The 25,753-nt window shown below is 33.6% G+C and overlaps 1 protein-coding gene across 5 annotated transcripts; it reads right to left on the bottom strand.

Moving 5' to 3' along the window:
• LOC136813114 (inner centromere protein A-like) lies at positions 1-24,379 on the bottom strand. Of its 5 annotated transcripts, none has more exons than XM_067069636.1 (5): positions 24,171-24,379; positions 19,419-19,588; positions 15,679-15,716; positions 3,502-3,573; positions 1-1,614 (listed from the first exon to the last, which is right to left on the bottom strand). In XM_067069636.1, exons 1-5 carry the CDS (start codon positions 24,230-24,232, stop codon positions 772-774), a joined length of 1,185 nt encoding a protein of 394 aa, XP_066925737.1. In that variant the 5' UTR covers positions 24,233-24,379; the 3' UTR covers positions 1-771. The 5 variants fall into 5 exon arrangements, with proteins under 5 accessions (XP_066925737.1, XP_066925738.1, XP_066925740.1 ...); XM_067069637.1 differs by lacking the exon at positions 24,171-24,379 and adding an exon at positions 22,389-22,872; XM_067069639.1 differs by lacking the exons at positions 19,419-19,588; positions 24,171-24,379 and adding an exon at positions 17,567-17,900.
• Positions 24,380-25,753: the final 1,374 nt, after the last annotated feature.

Below are 25,753 nucleotides of genomic sequence, written 5' to 3' on the forward strand. Positions count from 1 at the left end.
TTTTTTTTTCAATGGTGGTTTTGCTACTTCTTAAAAGTTGTTAACTATTATCCGAATGATAATGAACAGACTACAACTAATAACTTATCTGACTTTTTTATGCCAGACCTTATTAACGTTATTTTTTCATCGTTGTCGTAACAAGGGCCGGTGTACAGGATTAGAATTAAATAAAGGCCGGCCTAATCATAGAAAAATTGAGCTTTGGCATAATAACGACCAGCGTGAAATAGGGCCGTTAAGGTAATTACAATCAACCAACACAAAAGTTCTTAAAAATAAAACAATAAAAAATAATGAACAACCAACCAATCAGCGAACGGGAAAAGAAGCCTCGTTACCAGACTTCTATCACCGTCAAATCATAAATTTCAACCATTATAAAAAATTTTCCTTTTTGTCGCCATGTACCATATTATTATCACAACTGATATTATTATCACAAAGAACTGTAACTTTTTGTCCGCGCGATGTCTGCTTTATTTGAAAATAAGAAGAAGAGATCATTGCTTTAAGAAACTAAACACATGAAGCTCCAATAGAGTGAGTCACGTCAGTAAACTCAATGGATTAAACATATGAGAAAATCATTCGAAGATACGAGTTGTCTGTTAATGATACCCTTTCAAAAGGTCAAAATCTATATCAGAATAATCAAAATACTCCAACTAACGCCCTCTCCAAATCCATCTTTAGAAGGAGAGCTCGACATTCTTTCGAATTGAAGATTCAAGCATCTTTGATCAATAACCACGAACAAATATTCCTTACTTAACTACATGTTTCATTAGAATATGTATTCATAGTCACTTTAACCGGTTCTCGTTTAACATACATATCATCCTTAGCGTACTCTTTAGCTTGTCCGGACTTCCCTGTACAAAGTTTAAACACCTTCATAATACCCTTTTTCTTCTTTTTCGGTATCGGCTTTTCTTGTATCGGTTCCGGTGGTATTTCCACGTCAACTACTGTCCTTGTATTATTTGGTCGAACTACACCGACAATATCCGGGGGTCCTTCCGGGAGGTTAATAGTCCGATTATCGTTATCGTTATGATAATGGTAGTTCTTTGTTAAATATTTATTGCCTTCCGTGTAACTCGTATTCGAGCCTTGGTCGTTGTCGAGGAGATGCGAGCGGTCGCCTTGTGGAACCGATGAAGCGACTTGAGGTTCGCGCTGCATGGGCGCTACGTGTGAAATATTCATGTGGTTTATATGGCGTATTGTGGCGGACGTGTCGTGATCGCCCGATTCACTCCCGCTCGCTGCACCTCCATCGCCGTCATTGCCATGGTGGTGGGCGGAATGGAAATATGCTGACGTTGCAGTTCTAACGGGCGTTGATTGATGTGTTGGTTTGTTACTTAATGAGATATTATGCATACTTTTGGAAACTTGTGAAAGGTTGAGAGAGAGGTTGTGTATTTGTTCATCCTGCTCTTTCATAGTGACCTCCATTTTCTTTTGATCGTTCAACAACTGTCGTTCGCGCTGTCTCGATTCTTCTAAGTCTCTAGTTTGTTGATCGGAGAGTCGTTGTTGTTCTTCAAGACTGTTTAAGAGTGCAGCCAATTGCTGTTCGTATTCTCCCACCTTCCCTTCAGCATTCTACCAATGAAAAGAGAGCTAAATTAATATTCATATGGAATGCTCATTGAGTTTCAAGCCAAAGACTAGAGGAGAATCTCAACCTTTTTGATATGGTTCGAAATAAGTTCTAAATAAGTTCTAAATAAGTTCTAAATTAGATTTCTTGGAATGAAAACAAATACAAGATAAGCCATACATTAAAAATATGAGGGACTTATTTAGGTTCAAGAAATCAGGGAATTTGTCACAAATTTTAAAAAGTTCTAGGCTAGACTTATTAAAATAAAAACAAAATTAATTGTCAAAACTAGGGGGTGCATAAAAGATATAACGGACTATTTAGGTTCAGGAAGTCAGGGAATCACAAATCCTAATTCAATAGATCACTTTAAAAGTATCATTTCTTTCTAATCACATTTCGGATGTTAACTTATAATTATTGACAATGTTTTGAATACCATCTTATTAGTGTATTATTATCAAGTTAATTGAGGGTTTTATAACATGCTTGTTTTGGTGAAGAAAGCTTTCCTCTCGCTAAGGAAGGATGAGCCGAATCGCGCATGCGTATTAGTTGATTATTTATGAAATTGATATTTATTCGGTTTTAAATTAGAACAACAACTCAAAAATCTCTAAATATGAGAGCAACTTAAAAACACTGTTGAGCCTGGAAGGGCTGAGTTTTAGGTAAAGAAAGGGTTAGACGCTTTTTTTTATAAAATACACTTTATAAGAATGTCCATGATGAAAACGGCCAAAAAAATTAAGAATAATTCTAAGAATATCAACATTATGGAATTTTGCTACTCATGTTAAGAATGCCGTTTTTAGATCATTTTCAATTATAAATTGTCAATTACCCCCAAAGTAAGGCTCACTCCTTTCACAAAAATGCCATTTTATGCTTGATACGTATGTATGTTTAATCTAGTCTGAATTAGGATCCTAACCTAAGAATGCTGTAATGTTTTCCCAAAAACGTTAAAAATATCCATGATGAAATGAATTTACACCATTCTTATAAAAAAAAAGCGTGTATCTAAAAATAAAATATTTTTTCGTCATAAGTAAGAATTTAAGGTTTCGTTTCTTGTCCAGGAAAGATATCAAAGTTTTTAATTTTCAATGTACAACATTTCAAGGGATCTTGTGAGTTGAAAAATTCTGCTTTCTCTTTCCTAAAATTATTTTAAACTGGTTTCGATGTTTTTAGGAATGAAAAAATGATTCAAAATCTGTCAAAAAATGCTGATGTATTTTCTGAAAAGTGTTGAGTGATCAGACGAGCGGGCTTTACATACAGATGGTTAATCTATCAAGAAATGTAATTGGTCAATCTTCCTACAATCAAGTCATAAATAATTTTGTACATTTAAATTTTAACCGATTTTGTTGTTTTCGATTTAATTGGGCAGGTTTTCCTGTGGTCTACATATAAATATTATCCAAAAGGTTTGCTGATGATCGCTCGATTTTTCAATCATGCATCGGCATGTCTGGACCTAGGAACTCCGGGTTCTAAACCGTCCTGTTTTTAATTTTGCCTCAAAAGCCTCAAACTTCTGATTAGGAGATAACAGTAGAAATTACTTTTGGGTACCTAATAGCCGCCCCCCGCTAATTAATCTTTCAAAAATTTTCCACCCAGGACATTTTTATTCCAACCCCCCGCTTATTAAGTTTTGAGATTTTTTCCAACTCCCCGCTTATTCAAACTCCCCGCTTATTCCAACCCCCAGCCAGCTTTTAGGTATCCGAGAGCAAGAGATTCCCTCAAATCCAAATTTCCACATTCATTTTATAAATACTTTTTTTAGGCTCGGATATGCTTATGCAATGTTAAACATTTTTTCTCTCTCAAGAATACTTGCACGCGCCATGGAATATGAAAAAGAAACTCACCTCGCTGTTCTTCTGCGTCATATACAGACGAAGTTTGAGGTCGAAATTCTCTTTCTTCAGTTCTTGAAGCATCTAAAATGAAATTAAAAATAAAATAAAAAACTTCCATCTAGACTTGTTTAATTGTTGTTAAATTGATGTTTTCTCAGGCCTTTCAGAGTTTTGCTTTGCATCAAAAGCGAACACAAAGTTGTTCAAGATTTCTTGTTACTTGAACCTTCGCATTTAGATTGGATGTACCCCTTTTTTCCCAACAAGAACCTTACTGTTTCCTCGTCTTCACTCCGAAAATTCGCCATTTTGAAAAAGAATCCAAAAAATATCAAAATATAAGAGGACATTAAAGCTTCGTCATAAGACAGGCAACGTCAAAAAATATCAACTTTTTTACAAACAGAAAGTCTGTTTAAATGAAGAAATGCTTTGAAAAATCAGTTATTATATTATGAAAAGAAATGTTTTGAAAAGTGAGAAGATGAAAAAACCACACTTGAAATTTGTTCTCCTTTATTTCGTCGTTAATTAACACTTGGATTTTAATTCGTAGCCTGGAGGATGAAGTTGATGAATATAGCCTCGTTCTCGTGATTGTCATAACAACCAATCAAAAGGTGTGAATTAACAACGATTCACAAGTATGTAATGGACTTCATTACTCACTCTTTGTGAAATTTCGAGTCAGTTTTCAACACAAATGAAGCAACATATTGCAAGGCAAAGACTTTCATGAAATGCTGCGAAAATTGAGTAGGCAAGCAAGCAAGCTCTCGCCCTAGCAAGACGTGTGACCTACAGTTCAATGTACAGCCTGCTAAAGATGAGCCTACTTTAAACTACATTAAATCGGCAAAATTTCCGAGTGAAAATTAAAAATTCTCAAGATTTCGAGAAGCAGGTTCATCAAACCGTCAGATAGTTTTACCTACAATACTACAGATAAAAAAATCTTATGCAAACAGGTTTATTTATGAAGTCAATGAACCTGAGAATTGGTTTACTCTTTTGACCACCATTTTTAATCGCTTTATGTTCTTACAAGTCAACCCTAAATCTTGTTTTCTTCCCATCAAGTAAATCTTTTTGAGGAGATCTGTTTTTTTCGAATTCGAAACAACGTATGCTTTTGGTAAAGTCATCATCGAATCAAAAGGTATTTCGTCACAAGGTCTAAATGTTTTTTTATAAGAACAAACTATATAAGAACATAAGGCTTCGATAGCCACAATGTAATGAACATTTTAAAGACTTTGAGGACTCTAAAACACTCTTTTTCTTAGGAAAATGGTCAAAAATGGTGAAAATAAGAACATGTTAAGAATATTTTTAGGCTTAATACAGAAAAAGTTAAAAACATCCAAGGGCTTAAAAATTTTTGAATATTTTATAAAAAAAAAAAAAACGTGTACTACGGTTTGTATGTTATTCAATTTATGGTTGTAAAGAAAATTTCAAGTAGAATTTCAATTTTCAAGAACGAAATAGGTACTGTGTAAAAGGCCATATATCAAAGAAAACAAGCTTTATAGAATATGAAATTATTATAATTTTTTGACCGAATAAATCTTAAACTGACGACATAACAAACACAAACAAATATACTCGATGCTTTCAGAGCACAAATATACCTATGTTAGAAGGAAAGTATAAAACAAAACGATAAAACAAATTTGAAATACCCGTTGTTTTTCTCCTTCGCCACCTGCAGAATCGATACTTTCCCCTCGTGAAAGTGTTCCTGATCTCTGTAAAGTTCCCATGGTAAATTCACGAGAAAGGCTGCCGCTGCGGGGCGCCGTACGGTTTCGGGGCAATGTTTGCGACATCTTCAATATACTGTGTGATTGTATTTATTAGTTCATATTAATATTTTCAATAATGCTGAATCATTTGATAAGTTAAAATAATTAGTAAGGAAATTCCAAAAAAAGGGCTCAGAAAATATTGGTTCACCGTTCTGATGTACCCTCTACTAGGGGAGTCTAGTTCATAAATAACAGACACAAAATTACAAACACACCATAAACTTAAGAGAAACTATTTACTACTGCTAAAACCCAATCAGCTGACATTTTTAAAGGGATCCGGAGAAAGAAAATGTTATGAAAACAAAAACCCTCAAAATTTAATCATAGTTTTGACATTTAAACTTTCCATTCAAAAAGGAATACTAATGAGTATTTGTCTCGTTGGTCTAAGATGTTATAGTTTAAAAGAGATTTTCTGTTCATCTAGTTTGATGTATCAGGCATTATTATTCAAAATACTCAAAACTCTTTCCCATCTTTGACATGCTTTGCTAGAAAGAACCTTCCTGTAGTCTCTTCCTGGGGACGAAGTCAAAACCTTTAAATCAGGGTTATGTGAAATCTACTTGGAAATAAGCAAGGCTTCCCTGAAAATCTGCTAAAATGAAATATTTACTGGAAATTATAATACTGAATCTATCAAAAAGACCTAGATCACTAACGGCCCACTAATAAAATATAAAAATTGAAAACAAACTTTCTTCAAACAAACAAAATGAAAGATCCCTTTAAATTTCTCTCTTACACACAACACAATTATCATCATACTGAATTTGCCCTACAACAAAAAACAAAAAACATCAAAATTAAAACACACAAGAGAATATAGTGATAAGAAATATATGGGTTCCTCAACACACAAAAAAACAAAAAAATAATTCCATGATTGAAGTTAATTATACACTCGTTTCCTTCGTACAAAATCATCTCCCATTATCTCTCTTTGAAAGAGACTTCTTTCTACTTTCCTGAATCCTTATACTGTCCCTTTGTATGTTAAAAAGTGTAGCATCATAGAATTCTCTTTTGAGAAAAATGAGCGAGCGAGCAACTGTGGTTTGTCTTTTTATAAGAACAAAAAACTCCATGAAAACCTCGAAAATGAACACAAAACACAAAGGAAATTGAGGCTATTTTGGAATCTTTGAAACGACAGCATAGGTACAAGAATCCTCACCAAGAAAACTCTAGGGTGCCTTGAATCCTGGACAATGGATGACGTAATATCCCAACAACAACAATATAATAGATACCATAACATATCTACATCGTCACAACGTCATAAACCAAGACCGCATGAGCGATAAGAGAAAACATGCTTAGAAGCTTTGGGTGACAACCTTTGATATGCCGCTTTGTCCATAACGAAAATTTTCTTATACCCAAAACTCCATCAATACTAAATTGAAGTCAATGTTATAAAGGGTTCATACACACTTATTACATGGTAGAAAAAGTAATTGAAATAACATGAGACTGTCATATTTTGACTTATTGTGGTTGGTACTACCTCTTATGGTTTATCAAGACACGCTATGTTCTTTGTAAGCACAACGTGATGGATCAGATTTAACCCGGATGCGAGATAAAGAGAGATGAAATTTGAAATGACTTGAAAGAAAATTTTGAGAATATACTTTAAGATCGTTTAAAAATCAGAGCCTGTTAGGTTATGGAGCAGATGCAAAGGAAGACTGAGAGCTTTGTTGAGAATTTTTTAACTGATGAAATTCGTGTGTTCTTATAATGAACAGAATACCAACCAGAATACTAACTGGTATTACAAGAAAGGACCAGCTTTTTATTCCGCCTCAGGACTTCGTAATGAAGTCATCCCTTCTGTAACAAGCAATATAGCATCCTACCATTATTCTTTTGAACAATTTGAAACCAATAGGACATAGCAGCTACACTGCATGAACTGGTAAAAACTATTGCAAAAAGTATACGTAGTGAATCAACACAAAAAACAGTTGCAATAAACAGTGCCCTTTGCAAACTCCGCTTACTCCGTGACAAAAGTTGCTCTTCGTGGCAGTGAGCCTACCTTCATGGCTCGACCACACAATGCTTTAACACTAAAAGATAAAATTCTACACGATCCAAGAACCATGGGAACTAATTAAATCTCTGTAGGGACGATGTTATGGTTCTTTAACCGTTCTTTAACCCCTGCCAAGCATACCACGCTAAGTTAGTAAATTCACCTTGCAGGAACCCTTTTAACTTTTCTCTTTAAGATATTTCAAACGCATTTCTTTCTTCAAAGTACACGACACGAATGTATGCTCTGGTATAGACAGCAAACTTTTCGCCTACTCTAACATTCAGAATAGACAAAACAGAAAATCGGCCGTCTAAGCTAGAGCTAAGAATCGTTGTTCACCTTTCCATGGTTCTGGTGTTGCTCAAGACACTCCCAAAGTTTACACTACGTCAATCGGTAAAATCACAAAGTAGTCCGAAGTCGCTACTTGGCGATCAACATGATTCTCTTTAACTTCATGTACGATTTTGTTGAAGTACGTTACCATTAAGTTCTGTTAAAGAATATGGACCACAGACCAACAAACACATCGTCCGTTCAAAATAGGAATCAAATGTTGGCTGCAACAAAAAGAATTCTGCAAAAGAAGACCAAATTAAGCAATTTATCCTCAGGAAAGGAAAGAAAGGCCACTTGTCCAAAAGAACCATGGAATTTCACAGAATGCTCTCAGTTTTACCATTTTTCATGGGTATGTCATTTACAGTGAAAGTCATTGTGGTGGATCAATCCTCCTATTCACTTATACAATTTTCTCACTGTAAATTGATTTTAAGGCCCAATGAATTTTCTTCGAATTAGAGAAAAATTCGAATAACAGATACTCTAGTTAGACTGTAGATGACAAATTATTGCTCATCCATAAGTCCTCATTCACATTAAGCAAGTTACCAAACATCGGAGCATTAACTCTAACATCATACAATAATTCTGTCCAGAAGTTTTTAATGACCTTTAAAGGTATTTTGGCGTGTCTATTTAGTTGGTATAACGACCTCATGATTTCTCATTAAAAATAATTCTGCTTTTTTTGAAATCACCCTTAACAACTCTTAATATCCTTTATCCATATTGCCAGCCAATCCAAGTGACGTCACGTTTGGTTGAAGTGATTGAGAAATAGGGGTCGAAATGTTCTCCTTCAGGTCAAAACATCAGCTTTAAAATCGGACGATTTTTAAAAGATCCTTCGGATCCCGTGTACCCAACTCTTTAACGGTCCAATGGGAAATTTTGGGTGTCAGTCATATGTTATGAGAGATGTGGAGGGATGACAGACTGGTAAAGGCGCCAACGTCTCAAACTAAAGGTTTAGGGTTTAAATCCACACTCTATCCGTTCATTTCACGAGCCGGCTGACTATGGACCACAATGAGTCCTACTTTACTTGCCCATCCACGTAAAAAATATCGACTCGACAACCTCAAGAAAAGTTCAGCTCAAGCCTGGATCAAAAATAGAAAGCATCACAACAACTACAATTAACTCTCGTTAATTCGAGCTTCTATTATTCAAAGTAGTTCTCAGTTCCCGTCAAGGAGGAACCGTAGTAAAATATAGTAAAATTCTTCGAAAATAATTTGAATCCATCTGTTATTCGAACAAATTATACTACCCGTTCGAGTGTAAACTTTACAGTCTAAATTTGATTATGTATGTTCATGAGCAAAGGGAGCGTGGTGACAAGGTACCGTGCATTAAACTCATTTTAAGAAATTGGATTATTCTATCAACATGTAGATGTCGTATATGCGATAAAAAAGATTTCATCCAGAGATAACAAACTCCGAAGTATAAGAAGTCGTCTATAAAACACTACATCGTAATAATGTTACACTGAAAACTCATAGTTATAGCGCCTTTGAATTTTTCTTGACTGCCCAACCACTGACTTGGCTGAACTCCATTCATATTCATTGGGTAAAAAAATTATCCCCGGATTTCGCTAATAGTTGTATATCTAAAACAATTTTTCTCTACCTTAAATTTTTCACTACTGCTAAAACTAAGGGTGCTTCCGTGGAAAACATGACGTCCTAAATATCATGAATACTCAACTCTGCACACAAAAAAATCATACTTAAAAACGAACCAAAATTAATACTACTACACTTTATCATCAGCGAGCATTCCGAGAAAATCAATTATCAAAAAGTTTCAAAGAAAACCAACGTTGAACGTGAGACTAACTTTTACCAAACTCATTATTCAGGCAAGAAAAAGTTAATATTGAGTTTGAAAGAGAAACATCACATATCGAGTATCCTGGGTAATTAACATTTCTTAATAACTCGATGTCAAAATACATGATATCTAAATAATGACCTATTTCCGTTCCTTCTGTGGACAAATTTAATCAAGAAATCGTTCCTTAAAATACACTGATTTTATTTATAAGAACAATGAAATGAAACCTGTTTCTGAGTAGCTTGATGGTTAAAAGTGTTTAAGATACGAATTTGAATTCAAAATTTCGTAGTGATCTACACTAGATTCAAACCCTGCAGAAACTGAATTTTCTTTTTACAATGGTCATTAGTCTTCTTTGATTATACCAAATGGGCTTTTCCAGAAAAAAACCGTATACCCCCTGTTGAGGAGCTCCATCATTTTGTGGCTGGAAATGCTGTAACCCCCTGGAATTCCAGGCAATTTCAGGCTTAAAACCCTCTGGAATTCTGAATTTTAGTAGGATTTAAAAAGCCCAATACACGTGAAGAGACTTCAGAATCAAGGAAATTGAGCCTATAGTAATAATTCTTGTAATAAAAATAAAGAATCAAAGGTTTTCAAAATGAGGATTTTAATGAAGATTACTAATCTGCCTTTGTGATGGAATCAAATCGTTAAAGTTACGTGAAAATTAGCGTTTTACCTCGAACCTTATTTTGGCATCCTTTCACAGCAAGATCGACCATAAATGGCTTTAAAATACAATCTATGATAATTAAAATTCATCATATAGACGTACAGTTTGCCAATATAGTTCTTGTGACGTCATAATGACGCGTCGTGGCCTCATTAATATGAGGTTGACGGTAAGTTCTAATCAAAGTCCTGATAATTACGTATTTTAGAATACCAAGAACTTTGAACTATCCCTTGTAAGGACTTTATACATAATACAGGTTGTACGTTTCTAATATAAAATGATGTTTTTAAGTAAAAGGTAATGATTCCAGGACATTTCTCCCTAGTGAAATACCCAGGTTAATTCCCCCTGTGAATTCCAACCTATATATTTTCACATGATGTTTTTTAAGTTTTGAGTAACATTGAAGTCCGGTGAGAGTAATGTTCTTATTAATATACAATTCATTCTAGTGGGATATTGTTCTAACCGAATCAATGTGTTATGCTTTGCTATTGCATGTTACATAAGCTAAAATTACAGACTTTTGTTTGAAAATTTGGAAAGTTGAAGCCAGGGCTGGCATCAAATTAACCAATCATGTTTTTAAAACGAATTTATTACAGAGAAGAACTTTCTAAGGGGGGTAAGGAAAACTTTTTGGAAGTCCGGATTTCTTTGATTGTCCAGTGGCAGTTGACGTCAAGACTTTTTGTATTCCTTTTGAAATAAATACCGGTACCTCCTTCCCTGTTGAGTTGTTTGTTCGGAATAGATACGAAAAATTGTTTTAAAATGATCAAACTGGAAGACATGAAATTCAAATACAATCTTAACAATAACATTTTAGTTGAGCGATTAAAAAGGAAGCTCCGATTATTGTTTGATTTTTACTTGGATCCAGTCCTTTAACGAGAGGCTCATTCTAAACTTCATCTCTATCTTCTATTTCAAACAAAAGGACGCATTATGACAGAGAAATCTTCAAATACTTCAAATGACCATAAAAGGGAAAATTTCTTTTTCAAGAATGTAATTCCATCGATACCAGGATACGACAGCAAAACAAAAAATGAAAATAAAGAAATAGAATGCTGCTTGACTCATCATCGTCAATAATAAAAACCTTTATTGTGTTTTCCGCATAGTTGTAAACGTCCAAGAAAAATATACAGCAGATTCTCTCTAATTCGACCTTCAAGGGACAAAGCATCGTTTTCTTCGAATTAGAGAAGGTTCACATTATCGAATTTATCAAGTTCTTTTAAAATACTTTCAGTCACAGGAGTTACAGTTCGAGGAATAAAAAAATCGTATGTAGTTTGGCTTCGTAATCTGAAGAGGCAATGAATCTAGCCACAGGTGACAAGTTCGGTGCTGGATCGGAAATTTGCATCCCCTTGTTCATGCTATATGCTCACTGCTATTGGAACTGGACAGAGTGAAAATAGATCAACAGCCTTTAAGAATCAACACCACTTCATTCAAAACAACCAAACAGCAAAACTACAAGCTGCAGCAAAAACTTATTCAAGATACATACATGATAAGAAGCTCTTAGTACTACTGCAGGACTTTTGTTTTGAAATTCGAGAGAATGATTTTAAGCCTCTTACTGATATAATTAATTAAATCTTAAAATTTTAAAACACACCACTGGTTTGTGCAAGGCTGTATAAAAATATAGTAACAATGGAGTGATGGTATATCGAAGGAAATAAAGCAGATTGCTTAATCGTGCATCTTTATATTGACGTGAGATTCAGAGATTTATATTCAGTTTTTCTTCAGTCTAACTCAAAAGTGAATGCTTAAAAAGGAAAAGATCAACTAATGCAATTAGCTCTACACCTTGCTGGGCAAATACCTATACCACCTGCTAACAAAAAACAAGACTTTTTTTTCATTTGAACAATGAGATGAGGTTGCAGACAAACAAATAATCACATGTAGTTCTAAAATGAGGTTGAGCAAAACCAAGGCTCCTCTGTGCAGCCACATATGCTAGCATGACCAAAATAGCTCATAGAACGAATGAAGCAAAATCTATGATGAAACCAACTATGAAACCAACTAACCAGCGATATTCAAAAACAAGAGGATAATCTTGCAACAAGTTTTCAAAACAAAAAATTCCAAATCGTATGAAAGGAACCAAAACAAACTTTATCAAAAAATAATGTACCTTCTGAGAGTATTTTCAAAAACAGAGAAGACCACAAACTCCAAATAAAAAAGTTTAAAACTTGAATCACAAAAATGTAAACAAAGTCGCAACAGTAAGAAAGTCAAATAAGCCCTAACAGGCATATGACATAATCACGCCCTAAAAACAACCAAGAACTACCAAGATTTACCAAAGTGTCCCAACAGGGAATTCATGATATGCATCACTGCAATGTCTTCGACATCATACTACAGACCCAACAGTTGATTGGTTGTAAGTGACGTAAAATCAGTCGATACGTCACTTGCAACCTATAAGCTGTTGGGTCAGTGATGTAATGTTAGACATTATAATGGTGCATATGAATAGCCAAACGAACTCAACCTAGTAGTGAACTACTAAACTTGACTAGACTGAAGTGAAGTTCGCTACTAAATTGGAGTTGGTGCACTCGTATTCAGGGGGGAGGTCATGCAGTTACTTCGTGACACTATGATGAGTAACTGCCATTTTGGAAGATTTCTCGTCACATCACCACCACCATTACTTACTCCATTGTGGAGTAACTGTTTTTAGTGCTCAAAAAGGGGTACACCACCCCATAAAATGGGTAATTTGCGGCTTTTTTAGATATGAGGCATACCCACTGGTCAAAATCTTTTTTTGATTTTTGTATTTAAAAGAATTGTTGGAATAAGTTTATATACTTGGTTTAAGTCACTATCAAAGCATTCCACGATTTCTATTTTCATAAATATGACAAAAAATTTATTTTCATGGAAAAATTTCAGATATTTTTCCAAAAACAACTCAATTTTTCTTCGAAAAATTTCAAATTTTTGACAAAAATTCAGGGAAATTTTTCAAAAAAGTGAAAAAATGTGCCCTTACTCCACTTTGGAGTAACTGTTTTAATTTTTTTAGTTGTTACACCACCACGTACTAAGTGTCAAAGTGTTCACATAGTAACTGCATGACCCCTCTGTCGTATTGTCTATCTATTTTGAATTATTCAGATTTACGAGGATCTTTTTTTGTCTCGAAGCTTTACGAAAAAAAAATGACCGTCACTTTATAAATCATGTCTGTTTCAATGTGGTCCAAGATATTTCCAAATGAATTACGATGACTTACTTTATCCATAATGTCATACATCTGACATCACTGGCTGGCTAAATGATCAGACAAATCACTATTTTGAACGTAGTAGTTTATAGATTTAGAATTTCCTTTGTATCTGAGTAGAGGCTACTACGATTCTTCTGGAATAGTATAGTAGAGAAGATGAAGAGATATTATGTAGTATAACGCAGTGTGAGCCTGAGATTAGCGTCTATAAGTTTTTAATTTTGTGTTGACAAAAATCGTTCTACACTACGAGGTCACAATAAAGAAATTTTGATATGTTATATAACATTTATAAAGTTTTTTTTATCAAAAAGAAATATTTTGGTTAGCATACATACTATCGCATTAAAAATTGTGTCGAAAGCAAAAAAGAAATTAAGATGATGTCAGCACACTATACTGAATGTCAGATTTACAGCAAGCTCAGACTTAAAGCGAACACATCGTTTTTTAATATGAGAATTTGATACTAAATTATCTTTGGTTGAGTTACACTCGATGTGTTGTCTTCAAACGAGTTGATTGCCCACTATGTAGACTAACAAATGCCATTTTGTTTTCACTCTTTCTTTCTATTATTGATTATATTGCGCGCAGATCATGGCGGTCTAAATCTAGATAATTTAGAACACCATAGCTCAGATTTTAGGCTTGAATGATTTTAACATCGCTTTTCAACTCCAAATACTGAATCGCAGACCTCTATAGATATACTTCCTATAAGAAACTTTTGTCGCTAAAGGATGAGCAGAAGCCTACAAATACTGATGCTAGTTAGTTTCCTATCCTTCTTAACTCTTGACATTGACATGATTAATACCATCAACATTAAGCTTGAAATACAAGGCTAGAACGCCCAGTTACATAAAAAGAGAAAGACTTTTAATCTTGATAAGACTTTCATAGCATCATAGCAACACTTATATAGGCTATGGACTCATAATACACAATATGTAAAGAATAGGCCTAATTTAGGTATTTAGTAATCTAAAGATTAATCAAGAGTTCAATCTACTCCAAATTAATTGGCTCAATTATGAGCTATTATTATTTCAAAGTTTTATTAATTAACCAATCCCTGCAACGGTAGCCAAGTCATACGGTCGATTTCAGGTCATTCTACTAAACAAACACAACATACTTGAAACAAACACAACATACTTGAAACTTTGCATTCAAACTAAGCTAAAATTTCTTTGTAAGTTTTTGAAAAGTGCTTTTTAATAAAGTCAGATTATCTTGACATCCGAATCTATGTCACACAATGCTCAGAGTTTAAAGAAGACCTAATGTACGGAATAGTTCAATCTAGTTTGAGGGGACTAACAAAACCATCAAACATTAAACAAACCGAAAGAAATACATCAAAACGCATATTTAGATTGACAAAAAAATTACCCAGTACAACCCCTACACTTGACAAGTTATTAAGACTTGTTTGGAATTTTAACGACCTTGTAAAAGCTTCATATTGGCGCCTCGAAAACAAGAAATAACAGAAAAACATGGTATACAGTAATGAATAATGTGCTGAACAAGTAACACAATATTTCGCATGGACATTTGAAAAGTAAACATTTCATCAAAAACTAAATTAATTTAATGACCCTCGTCAAAAAATAAATATCTTTTGAGCTTGTTATCCCATTGAAATTCACGGATTGGGATTTCAATATCACGGATAGAGTACAACAACAATCTTGCATATGATTATCAATCAAAGCCACAAGTAAAACAACTGCCTGTGAAAAGCAGGTTCTTTTCAAATTCTATTCTCCTAGTGTAAGCCATACCCAAGGTTATAACTCTGATACGAATGAAAAAAATCTAGAAAATAGGTCAACGTGCAACGAGTAGATATTTTGAATTAGAGCAGCTAAACATTTCATTAACATAATTTCCATTTTTTTCTATTTGGAAATAGAAGGTATTTTAAAGTATATCGAAGGGAAAAAGTAATATATCAAGTTATCCAGAGTTTATCGATAAAAATAACCCAGAAGTGATTCATTTCTTTATGAGGTCATTATCACACATTTGGTTCAAAAGTATATATGCATAGCAAAAACTCTGAAAGACCTGCAGCTAAAGTTTAATGACCAAATACAATATAGAGATATTGCTGTTGAAGCATTTTCAAGTGCTGAGCCAGCAATAAAAAAACGAAAATGCATGATACCTCATCTTTGTCTTTCATTGTGATATTCTTCTGTCCATCTGAAAAAATAAGAAGAAATTTCGTAATCAAATGAAAATCAGATGGTTTAAGATTTTAGGCTTACAAAAAAATAACGATTTGAAATCTCTAAAAATGAGTTCTTGCACGGTTCTTACGTTAAAACTCTATTGCTTTCTTTATCAAAAAACTGTTACTTTTTAACCCTTTGTGCACGCTGTTTTTTTTGAAATTTTTTTTTCTTCGAAACTCAAAACTTTAAAGTGCCATAAAAGCTTGTAGCTTTTGATTTAGAAGATGGTTTTGGTACCATCGGAAAGCTATTTTTATACTCTAAAACATTTGGTTTATGCCCATTTAAATCAAGTGGTCAGGAGCTATGGCCTCAAGTCTGAGACTCGTATTTTGACATGTTTTGGACGCATATACACGTCCCTCATGGTCTAAGGGTTAAAGAGACCTTTGAAAATTATTTCTAAGGATCAAAACAATTTCGAATCACCCTCAGACATGATTTTCAGTCATTTTGAGCAATTTGGAGTCCTCAAACAAATTTAGAAAATTTTACTTTAATATTTCGACTTTGAAAAAAGGTTAGCAAAAGATTTGTAAGTTTTGCATCAAAACCATGGAAGGATTCGCAGAAACCATCTGAATCTGATCATCCCTTTTTTTGAAGTAGGATAAAAATGGATGCACTTAACTGATTTCTAATTGTTTTAGTTTTTACTAAATATTATATATCAACTTAATTTAATTTATAAAATTATCAAATTTATAGGACTTTGCAGTACTTGAAATTTACTGGACATTTTGGATACCACTGTTAAACTAGTGCCAAGAAAAACCGTTCTATTTTTGTTCACTTGGAAAGAAAAACATGACCTGTTCAAACAAGACATAACAAAAAGCAAAAAGAAAACAAAGTTTATAGTTACTATTACTAAACTATCAGTTGTTGAAGCATTCTAAGAGTTTGTTTACATTCAAAATCATATGACCTAAAACTGTTGATTTGTTGCTTAGAGAGATGTATCTGAGTGACGATTCTAGAAGATTGAAGTAAAAAAGGAGGGGAGAAAAGCTCTTCAAAGTATAAAACTTAATAACGAAAATAAAATTTTAACATGAAAGTAATCTTCATAAAAACCAACAGATATCTTTAAATTTTCCAATGTTTATTTACTACTGACATTACATTAAACTGAATCCCAAGTCACGTTATATTGTTCATTTAAGAATTTAACTAACTTCTGAAAGTTAAATAATCTTGAAAATTGCAAAAAATCAAAAAACTTACAAGGCATTTCAATATAATTCTCACACTCTTATTTATGCATTTTAGGTCTTAGAGAAAAACACACACAGTCAAAAACACAATTTTTTTGTTTGCCCCTTTATTTCTTTAGAAAAATTCTCAAAAAATTGAGGATTTGTGATTATGATATCTTGCAGTTACTTAATAATTCATTAGTTCTTTTTACGTTTCTAATTAAAATAAAACCTTTTTCAAAGGGAACTATCAGCATTTCAGATTAGGGGAAAAATAGTGTTCATAACTTTGAAAAAAATAATATGCAAGCTTATAAGTAAACTGGTGTTTGGTTATTAGATTTTAAGAAAAAGGTTTAAATGTTTTATACCTTAAAGGTAAATATATAAGCTTTTAAAACTACAGTAGGTAATCTGTAATAGCAAGAGTCCATTACCTTTTTTATAATTATTTCCTTTTCTATAGGGCTTCTTCTAAAAACACTAAGACAGCAGTTAAAAGTGTATGAAAAATTTCCTTTGCCAAATACTTTTGCAAAAATAACACTTCATGTAAAATGATCTGAGACATTTCGTTGAAATTTCGTTGAAATGAATATAATGGGGCAAAACCATTTACCTTCTTCTTCTTCCTCCAATTCTTCATCTTCACTGTCGATCAAATCTTCAATGAAAGAACGCCGTGAAGGATATTTACTACCAAAAATTGCAGATTTTGGACGTGGTCTACGTGACATTCTTTACTTAAGTTAGCTTTCACCTTGTGATATTTTCTTTTCTGTAAATTCAATATAAATGTAAAACCAAATCTAGCTCTGATTCCGATTATCATCAACCAGATTCAACAAGCTTCATAAATGTAAAAAAAGACGTCTGACTTCGAACCATTCACCCAAACAAATAAACTCAAGGTTACCAACACCAAATTGAAAGGAATTCTTGATGAAGTGCTATTCTTGAAAAACAGAAAAACACGTCACTCTTTCTTGATGACATAATCAGGGCTCACAAAACCTGTATAATCTCTCCAAGAAAAACAAACTTTTATTTTCTTAACTAACGTTAACAGAAATAAAAATCTGTTGCAGCCCTTATGTGATTTCCAGTTTGAGGGTTAGATTGAGTGAAAAATCTAAATATAAAAACCTTCGCTGAGACAAACTTATATAAAGGTGAAAAGATGGTTAATAAAAAGAAAACAAAACAAGAACATTCATGTTAAAAGGTGTTTTGATTCTTTACTTTCACATTGGATAGAAATTGATATGTATATTCATAGAGAAGAATTTGTAGAAAAAGTAATACTGAGAGAATATTAGTTAAATTTATTGTTCAAGCCAAGATGTAGAAAATTAAAAGTATAATATCTTTACTCTGTTTGAATAAAAAGTGAAAATTATTCTCTAACCAACCAGAGCTCAACAATATCTTTTATTAAACACAGCCATATTATTGAAGATGAACTTGGCTTGAATGTGAGGTAATAATAATTGTAATGTACGCATAATTTTTCTTAGAAAAGAAGGTAGGGAGCACACAACTTGTAACTTTAGCACATGTTTATCTACTGATACAGTAACTAAACAAATCAATAGCCTTATAGTGCTTTTTAGTTCTGGCACGAAGTACTTCTTAATCAAAACAAAACAAGCTCATGTCTTGTTCGTGCAGTAACTCTTAGAGTAAAAGCAAAGATAAATGCACTATATTGCAGGCATTAGCATTTGTATGCGTTCTGTATTAAATCCAATAAGCTAAGCTCTTTTTTGAAAATACATATTGATCCTCTTATAACAACAATACTACTTCACCTAAAACAGGTCTCTGTAATATAACTCAAAAGACCTTTCAACACATCAAGTGAAATTTTAAAAACTTTATCAAGAATCTCACATGTCAGTGTTAAAGTTTTTAGATCCAAACTTGATCAAGAAGGAAGGCTTTTCAAACAAGATTATACTGTATGTTTATATTTAGATTTTAAGAAATGAAAGAATTTTTAATATATTTTTAATTTATAAATTAAATCAGTTAAAATGTTTTCAAAGAGAATATTTGAAAATATACTCAAAGAATGATTTTAAATGGTAGGTATAGTTATGACAAGAGATTGTGGGTTCAATCGAAACTCATTTTTACCTTTGAGATGATTGGAATGTAAATTACAGTACTGAATATGTCAATTACAATATGACTTTAGGGCTCATGTAGCGTAGGTACATATTGTCTGCAGTTTTCTGGAACTATATGAATAATAATGGGGGGGTTCATGGTTGGCGGAGGAGCGGAATCGGCCCTTTTTTCGGACGGAATTACGGAAATTGGGTTCTCTGACGGAGACGGAAAATTAGACAACTTTAGTGCGGAAAAACGGAATTTAGCAAAAAAATTTGCGGAATTTCGGAATTGGTAAAAGATATTCAAGTAAAAAACTTGACGTTTGAATTTATTAAATAACGAAATATAGCTACCTGTCTGTGACTGATTTGATGGATCATCAAACTGAAACTCCTCCAGATCAAGACTTTCACGGTTGGAGTCCATTTTTTTCGGTATATGTTCCTCGTCGATAGAATCGACAGAATCCCTGTGATGTCGACTCAATCTCCTTTGAAAAACTTCAGTAATACTAAATCGTTGTCTAAAAAGGCAATCAAAGGAAAACCATTAAGAAGGTAATTACTTGTCAATGAGTCAAGGCAACGGAACTATTAAAAGCTTTGCTTTCATCAGCAAAATTAATTTACTGCTGAGTATTTCTCTCTCTTTCTATTTAACAAAAATATAAAAGAATAAACGATAGATCTCACTACTACGTATAACATGTATCTTTTTTTATCAAACTTCTTAATCACATAGATACAGTAATGTATACAAATTAAAACAAAACGTAGGAACACATTCAAAGAAAAATTGCTGTCTTTTTTTGTTGAAAAATCACGTTTTACGAAATCACAACTTTTTTGTTTTGTTTTGATGTTTTGATCCGACAGCACAAAATACAGACCAGAAAAGTTCCATACTCATAAGAAGGAGTTGCGTAGATTCGCTGGTCTTTATTTTTATTTTTGCTATGCCGCCAAAGGCGGCAGGGGTGGTTAGATGGCGGTACCCCTTTTCGTAAAAAACCACACCCATCCGCGCGAGCGTGGTACCCCCATTTTATTCTATTTTTGCGAGGAAAGACAATGCAGTGTGTCAATTTTGCTAAAGAAAAAAATTATCTAAAATCAAATATTTCTTGCCATGCCATATAATTTTAGATTTTGAAAAGGGAATTTTCTTTTTAATTTCTCGACAAGTTATGCAAACATTTATCAAAACGGCTGTTCAAACAAACTAAAATTTCAGTGAAACGGGCGGAAAATTCTTGAGAAAAAAAGGAAGATAAAAAATCAAGCAAAATGATAAATTAGGTAGGTTAACATTTTTTTCGAATCCGAATAGCCGAATGCAATCTTTCACTTTTTCCAGCAGTCGAAAAATACAATTCAAATAAACTTAAAATTTTCCTGGTCTGCTAAAATGAGTCAGTTATAGTCATTATAAAAATTTTATTGCTTTTGATTGAACACTAGTGTTTGGTATAAAAAGCGAGCGCAATTTTTTACATTCAACAAGAGCCCCATGTGCGAACAAGGATGCCAATTATCGCTGCACTCATCTAGTTGATAAAAAAAAAACATTCTAAAAAATAGACCATAACAATAATCAAACCTCAGAGCAGAAATAGAAGGAAGAATCGTATCGAAAAATTACAAACATGAACAAAAGGGTTTCATAAAAAGAACAATGAAATTTCAATTACTACCAAGGTAACAAAACAAAAGCCATTCCATCTTATTTACATATTTTGATGACGTCATGTTTTCTACCTTGGTTTATGTTTCGTCATCATATCCCGAAAGAATTCAAGTTCCCGTTTGATAAAAACTCTTGATGAAGACAACTGCCCACCTCCTGGCCTTCATTCGTTCGTTTGTTTTGTTTTGTCTCGATTTGTCAAACTGACAAACTCAGGAAAAGAATGCAGGAGAGATAATTTTGAGCCACGAGTGATCAATTATAGATTAATACTGATTAAAATTTGACAGGGAACTGTGTTTCTTTTTCTATTTGAATCAGTTGCAGAAAATTAACCAACTAACCAACTAACCAACGAGTAGCCAATTTTCCCGCGTGGTTGACCCGGGCGAACGAAGGTTCGTTCACTCACCAAAGTGATTTGAAAATCGAACATGACCACTTTACCGCAGTGCTTTTTTGTATTCCCCGTTTCAAATCAGTCACCTCTTCAACCCTCAGACGTTAAAATACGCTATGAAATAAGAAGCAGAATCAACGGAAACAATATATACGCTAAACTCCACAATCTAACGATATATTCTTTTCACAATAAGCGACACCATATATGCAAAGTACTCGCCAAAACTGACGGAAGAAGCCTCGTGCATAAACATTGCGTGACAAACTTTGCGCTTTTAAATACTTCACAAAACAATGCGAATACTCTGATGACCTTCCTCATGTCCATGTCAAATCTATGGATATCATTAAAGAGAAGTTGACGCCTACTCCGCCCTCTTTTTGCCACTTCTCTTTCCTCGTTAATAAGGAAATTCAAACACCATTCTTCTACAGATTGAGATCAACATCTCTACCATATTGATTTTCCTCACAAAGTATGAAAATCTTGTTTTTGCATTTAAAGTAACAACAAGTCAATTCTCTACGTCGATAAATCATGCCAATATCTGTCGCCCATGCTAAAGCCCTAAAGGAGCGGGGCCAAGTTAATTTGTCCAACCTTCAGAACATAATTGTGTCGCAGTAAATTTCCAGATCTGGTACCAGATAATTGTCAATCAAGCTCACAGAATTAGCGCGCTAAAGGAAGTATCACATTAAGTACAAACCACACTGCACTCGAATCGAGGCAAAGAATATAAGATTTAAAAAAAATCACATGATTGATATAAACTGTTGCAAGCTGAATGGAAAGCTTAGCATTTTAAAACAGTAACTCTAAACGACCATCTAGAATAACATTATTGGTACCCAACTGAATCACCTTTTCAACTCATGCTGTGTACTTTGAGGGCCACTGTGAAAAGACCGCTTTATGATACGAAACTAACAGAAATCGTTGTTGGAGTGTCAAGTGGCAAAGCAAGCATAATTTCACTTCTAAACTATAATAGTACCTCTACGGCAATGAATTTTGAAATTCTGTAGTTCTAGTTCTATTGAATTATCACATAATACATTATGTATATTTTCGTGATTTTAAACATAAAGGATAGAATAAAATAAATAAGTTAAGTAGTCGTGGGTCGGACCACATTCATCCCTTTGGATTCGTGTACCTATATTTATGTATCAGAACTTTCCATTACTGGGAATAAGACAACTTTTAAACAACCAGCAATGAAGTGTTTTACCTTTCGTTATTATCCTTATGAGGACTGCTGATCAAATATTCATCCATATCTCCCATGATGCTTTGCGCAAATGGGATAAGGTGCAGAAATAAGTGTAAATGTTTTGATGGAACAGCTATTTATCAGCAGGAGTAGTTTTGTATTTGTCCTTTTACAAACTCTTGAGTGTATCCGTGAGGAAAATATACCAAGAAAAATGGATACCAATAAAAACAAAATCTGGATGCTTCAACAACCGAAAATCGATTCAACCTTCGATAAAAACAAGCCAATTTGCCCCTGTAGTGAATAAGTACATTTCAATACAAAGTCTTTTTCTCTGGTGTTTTGCTATCGTCAAAAATGTTCAACCAACCACATCAAAAAGCACATCAAAACTTCTCACATACTCTACAATAACAACTAAAGCACATATCGAAATCTTTTCACGAACACATATTGAACGAGAGCCTTCCTACTAAAAAATGTTCATACTTTAAAATGACAGTCAAACCAACCCAGTGATAAGACACATGCACGACATGACAAGGTCTAATCACACTTGATCTTTAACATTTGCTTTTGTTTTAATAATTGATAAATGACTTATTTCGCAGCTGAGCTGCTAGACGTTGAAGTTTGTTAGTTTTATGTTGTTGTTAGGTAGAGCTATAAATTTGTTGTGGTCGGTTATTAATAACTCTGTCTCTGAACGAACAGACATCAAGATTTATAGACCATTTTATTGCACCCACAAAAGTTCAAAAAGCACTCCGCACAAAGCCAGACATTAGGAATATACAAGAAATTCTACAAGAAAGCGCTTCATAGGAAAGAGATTGAACATGATCGATCAGTGATGACCGATTACCGACGGTCACCAAGAAAATGATCTGCTCCAAGACGCAGGTACAGGTGGGTAGGAAGAATGGCAATGACAAAGCACCAGGTTGTTTTCTTCCACCCATTTTACACTGCAGGGGGGTTCTATAATATAGATTCCTGTTGCGTTTTGAGATGAGACTCTATCATAAAATCTTTACTACGTTTCTGAATTGCGATTTTATTGGTTCGGTTTTCATCCATGAGCTTAGACTATGCTATCGTCCGTTTAGAGGGTCAGTAAACGCGGGAAAGTATATGCGCAGAGTCAGGGCGTCAGGGCGGTTTACGGGAAAAATAGTGGCGGTAGAGTTTTGGAACAAACACTGTAAACAACTGTTTACTCCGCCCCGAACTGGACTCCGTTTTCAAATTCATCCCGCCTCCTGAATTATTCCCTTTTTTAGTGATAATGTGTAGACGATAGGATCGTCTACCACGAGCTCAGATATTTGCAATGGTTAGCTTGGCTCTCACTGAAAATGCACTGAATAAAAAAACAATGTGTCTTCAAATGTTGGTAGCTCTTGATAGGATCTTAAGAAATTATAGATGAAATTTTGGTGCATTTTCCGGTTAAACAGAGATATAGAGGTGTAAAATGTTACTCAATCAATAATAAAAATAAGTTCATTTACTCATAGATGGTATTTAGATTGTCAAATTATCATAAAGTACACGTTTTTTTTATAAGAACAAACTATATAAGAACATAAGGCTTCGATGGCCGAAATATTGAGAATAAGTTAAGAACATTTCTAGGCTTAAAACTAAAAAAGTTAAGAGCATCCAAAGGCTTCAAATATTTTGGATGTTCTTTTAAAAAAACGTGGATGCAGAGAGAATCTTCAGAAATCATGGAATGTAATAACAGATACAGAGATGAGATTGTTACTGCAATCAATAATAAGGTTCACTTACCCATATCTCAACCATGACGATCTACGTTTGTGCGCATGCGACACATCTTCTTGTGACGTCATCACGATGTCACGTGGTTAGAGACCTCCCAACAATTCTCAACAATACCTCTATCCAAGGGCAAGTCTTTGAGTTTTCAAAATCCTTTAAAATCCTTTTTCCTTGGCAGTTATTTTCAATCCGTCAGTGCTATTGAATAACTTTGTTGCTTTGCTAAAAAATATAAAAAATGTGTGTTAGAATGTACAATAAATTTTTGTTTGCTTTATAAGAACTTCTTTATACAGTAAAGTGCAAGTTAAACTTAAAGAAATTTATTGAAAGCTCGAGAAAAGACAAATATTATTAGCCAGTACTGAAGGGTAATCGTTTCCATTGGTCAAAAGCGAAAAGGGTCATCTTTGTTTATGACAAAGATTTTAGAGATACAAGATTAATACTTGGGGTTCCTATAAGTAATGTTTTTAGGCCGAATCATCATTTAACGTTTTTTAACATATCGATGTTACTCTATTCATCAAAGGGATACCATGGGACATCTAAGAAGGAGTGCTCTACAAACCAAATGAAGTAAGGAAACTGCAGTTTTGGATCTCACTCTTGGAGAATTTAGATAATCCGGAAATTAATTCAAAAGTTTTTATGATAAGTGGTAAAAACTTTTGGACCACACTCCAAATAATAAAACGCTGCGATGCGAAATCATCATCATCAAGGGATTTGCTGATCAAATAATGTGGCTTATGTAAGAGTTCCAGTAAAAATTGTGTTTAAAACAATTTATTTAAATTTTATTCTATTCTCTACTGTCAATGAATCATGAATACCGGTCTATGTTTAAGAACTCCTCACCAGAATAAGAGCAGCCAGAGGAAAAGCTACGATTACCTACAACATATAATCAAATTTAACAAAGGTGAAATTCAAAAATCACACCAATACATTTAGTGCAGTAACTTCTCTTCACTTTATCAAACGTAAATCTCTGACCCAGGGGCCGATTTATTCATGATATTCTTGCAAAGATTTTAACAATTGATATTAGCAGTTTGAAAGAAGTTGTGAAGTTCTTTAGGTCTATATTGGTTTTCACATCAGAAATTGCTCGCCGAGAAAGGGCTCCTTGAAAAAACAGGAGGAAGAGATCATACACGTTTTTTATAAGAACAAACTATATAAAAACATAAGAACATGTTAAGAACATTTTAAGGCTTAAAATTAAAAAACATGAGAACATCCGAAGGCTTCAAAAATTTTGGGTGTTCTTATAAAAAAACGTGTACTGCCATATATATATCCTCTTCTTGTCTCAGACCAACTCAAAGTTTATTCAGCCCTTTCCGTATCTTGGTTCAATGAAATAAGGGTGTGAATAGAATTTTAAATCATTTGTTTCTTGTGCAATGAATGAATGAATGAATGAATGAATGAATGAATGAATGAATGAATGATCAGAAACAAGGTAAATACCGAAACTTCGTCCCCTCCAAGTCCATTCTAACTGGTATAGCATTTAATTGGTTGGTATTGAGAAAATTAAAAAAAATAGATCGTACCTAGTCAACTCTCTCGCTAATACGAAC

Source organism: Clytia hemisphaerica, unplaced genomic scaffold, assembly GCF_902728285.1.
Source record: "Clytia hemisphaerica strain Z4C2 unplaced genomic scaffold, Clytia hemisphaerica genome assembly, whole genome shotgun sequence".
Taxonomy (NCBI): Eukaryota; Metazoa; Cnidaria; class Hydrozoa; order Leptothecata; family Clytiidae; genus Clytia; species Clytia hemisphaerica.

What these genes read in the sequence shown, in the direction of transcription:
- LOC136813114 (XM_067069636.1), bottom strand. Translation starts at nt 24,232, where the DNA reads ATGACGTCACAAGAAGATGTGTCGCATGCGCACAAACGTAGATCGTCA. An exon ending in TCGTCATGGTTGAGATATGG is followed by an intron (nt 19,589 to 24,170) that starts GTAAGTGAACCT and finishes TTGCCTTTTTAG; the next exon opens with ACAACGATTTAGTATTACTG. An exon ending in ATCAAATCAGTCACAGACAG is followed by an intron (nt 15,717 to 19,418) that starts GTAGCTATATTT and finishes TTATTTTTTCAG; the next exon opens with ATGGACAGAAGAATATCACA.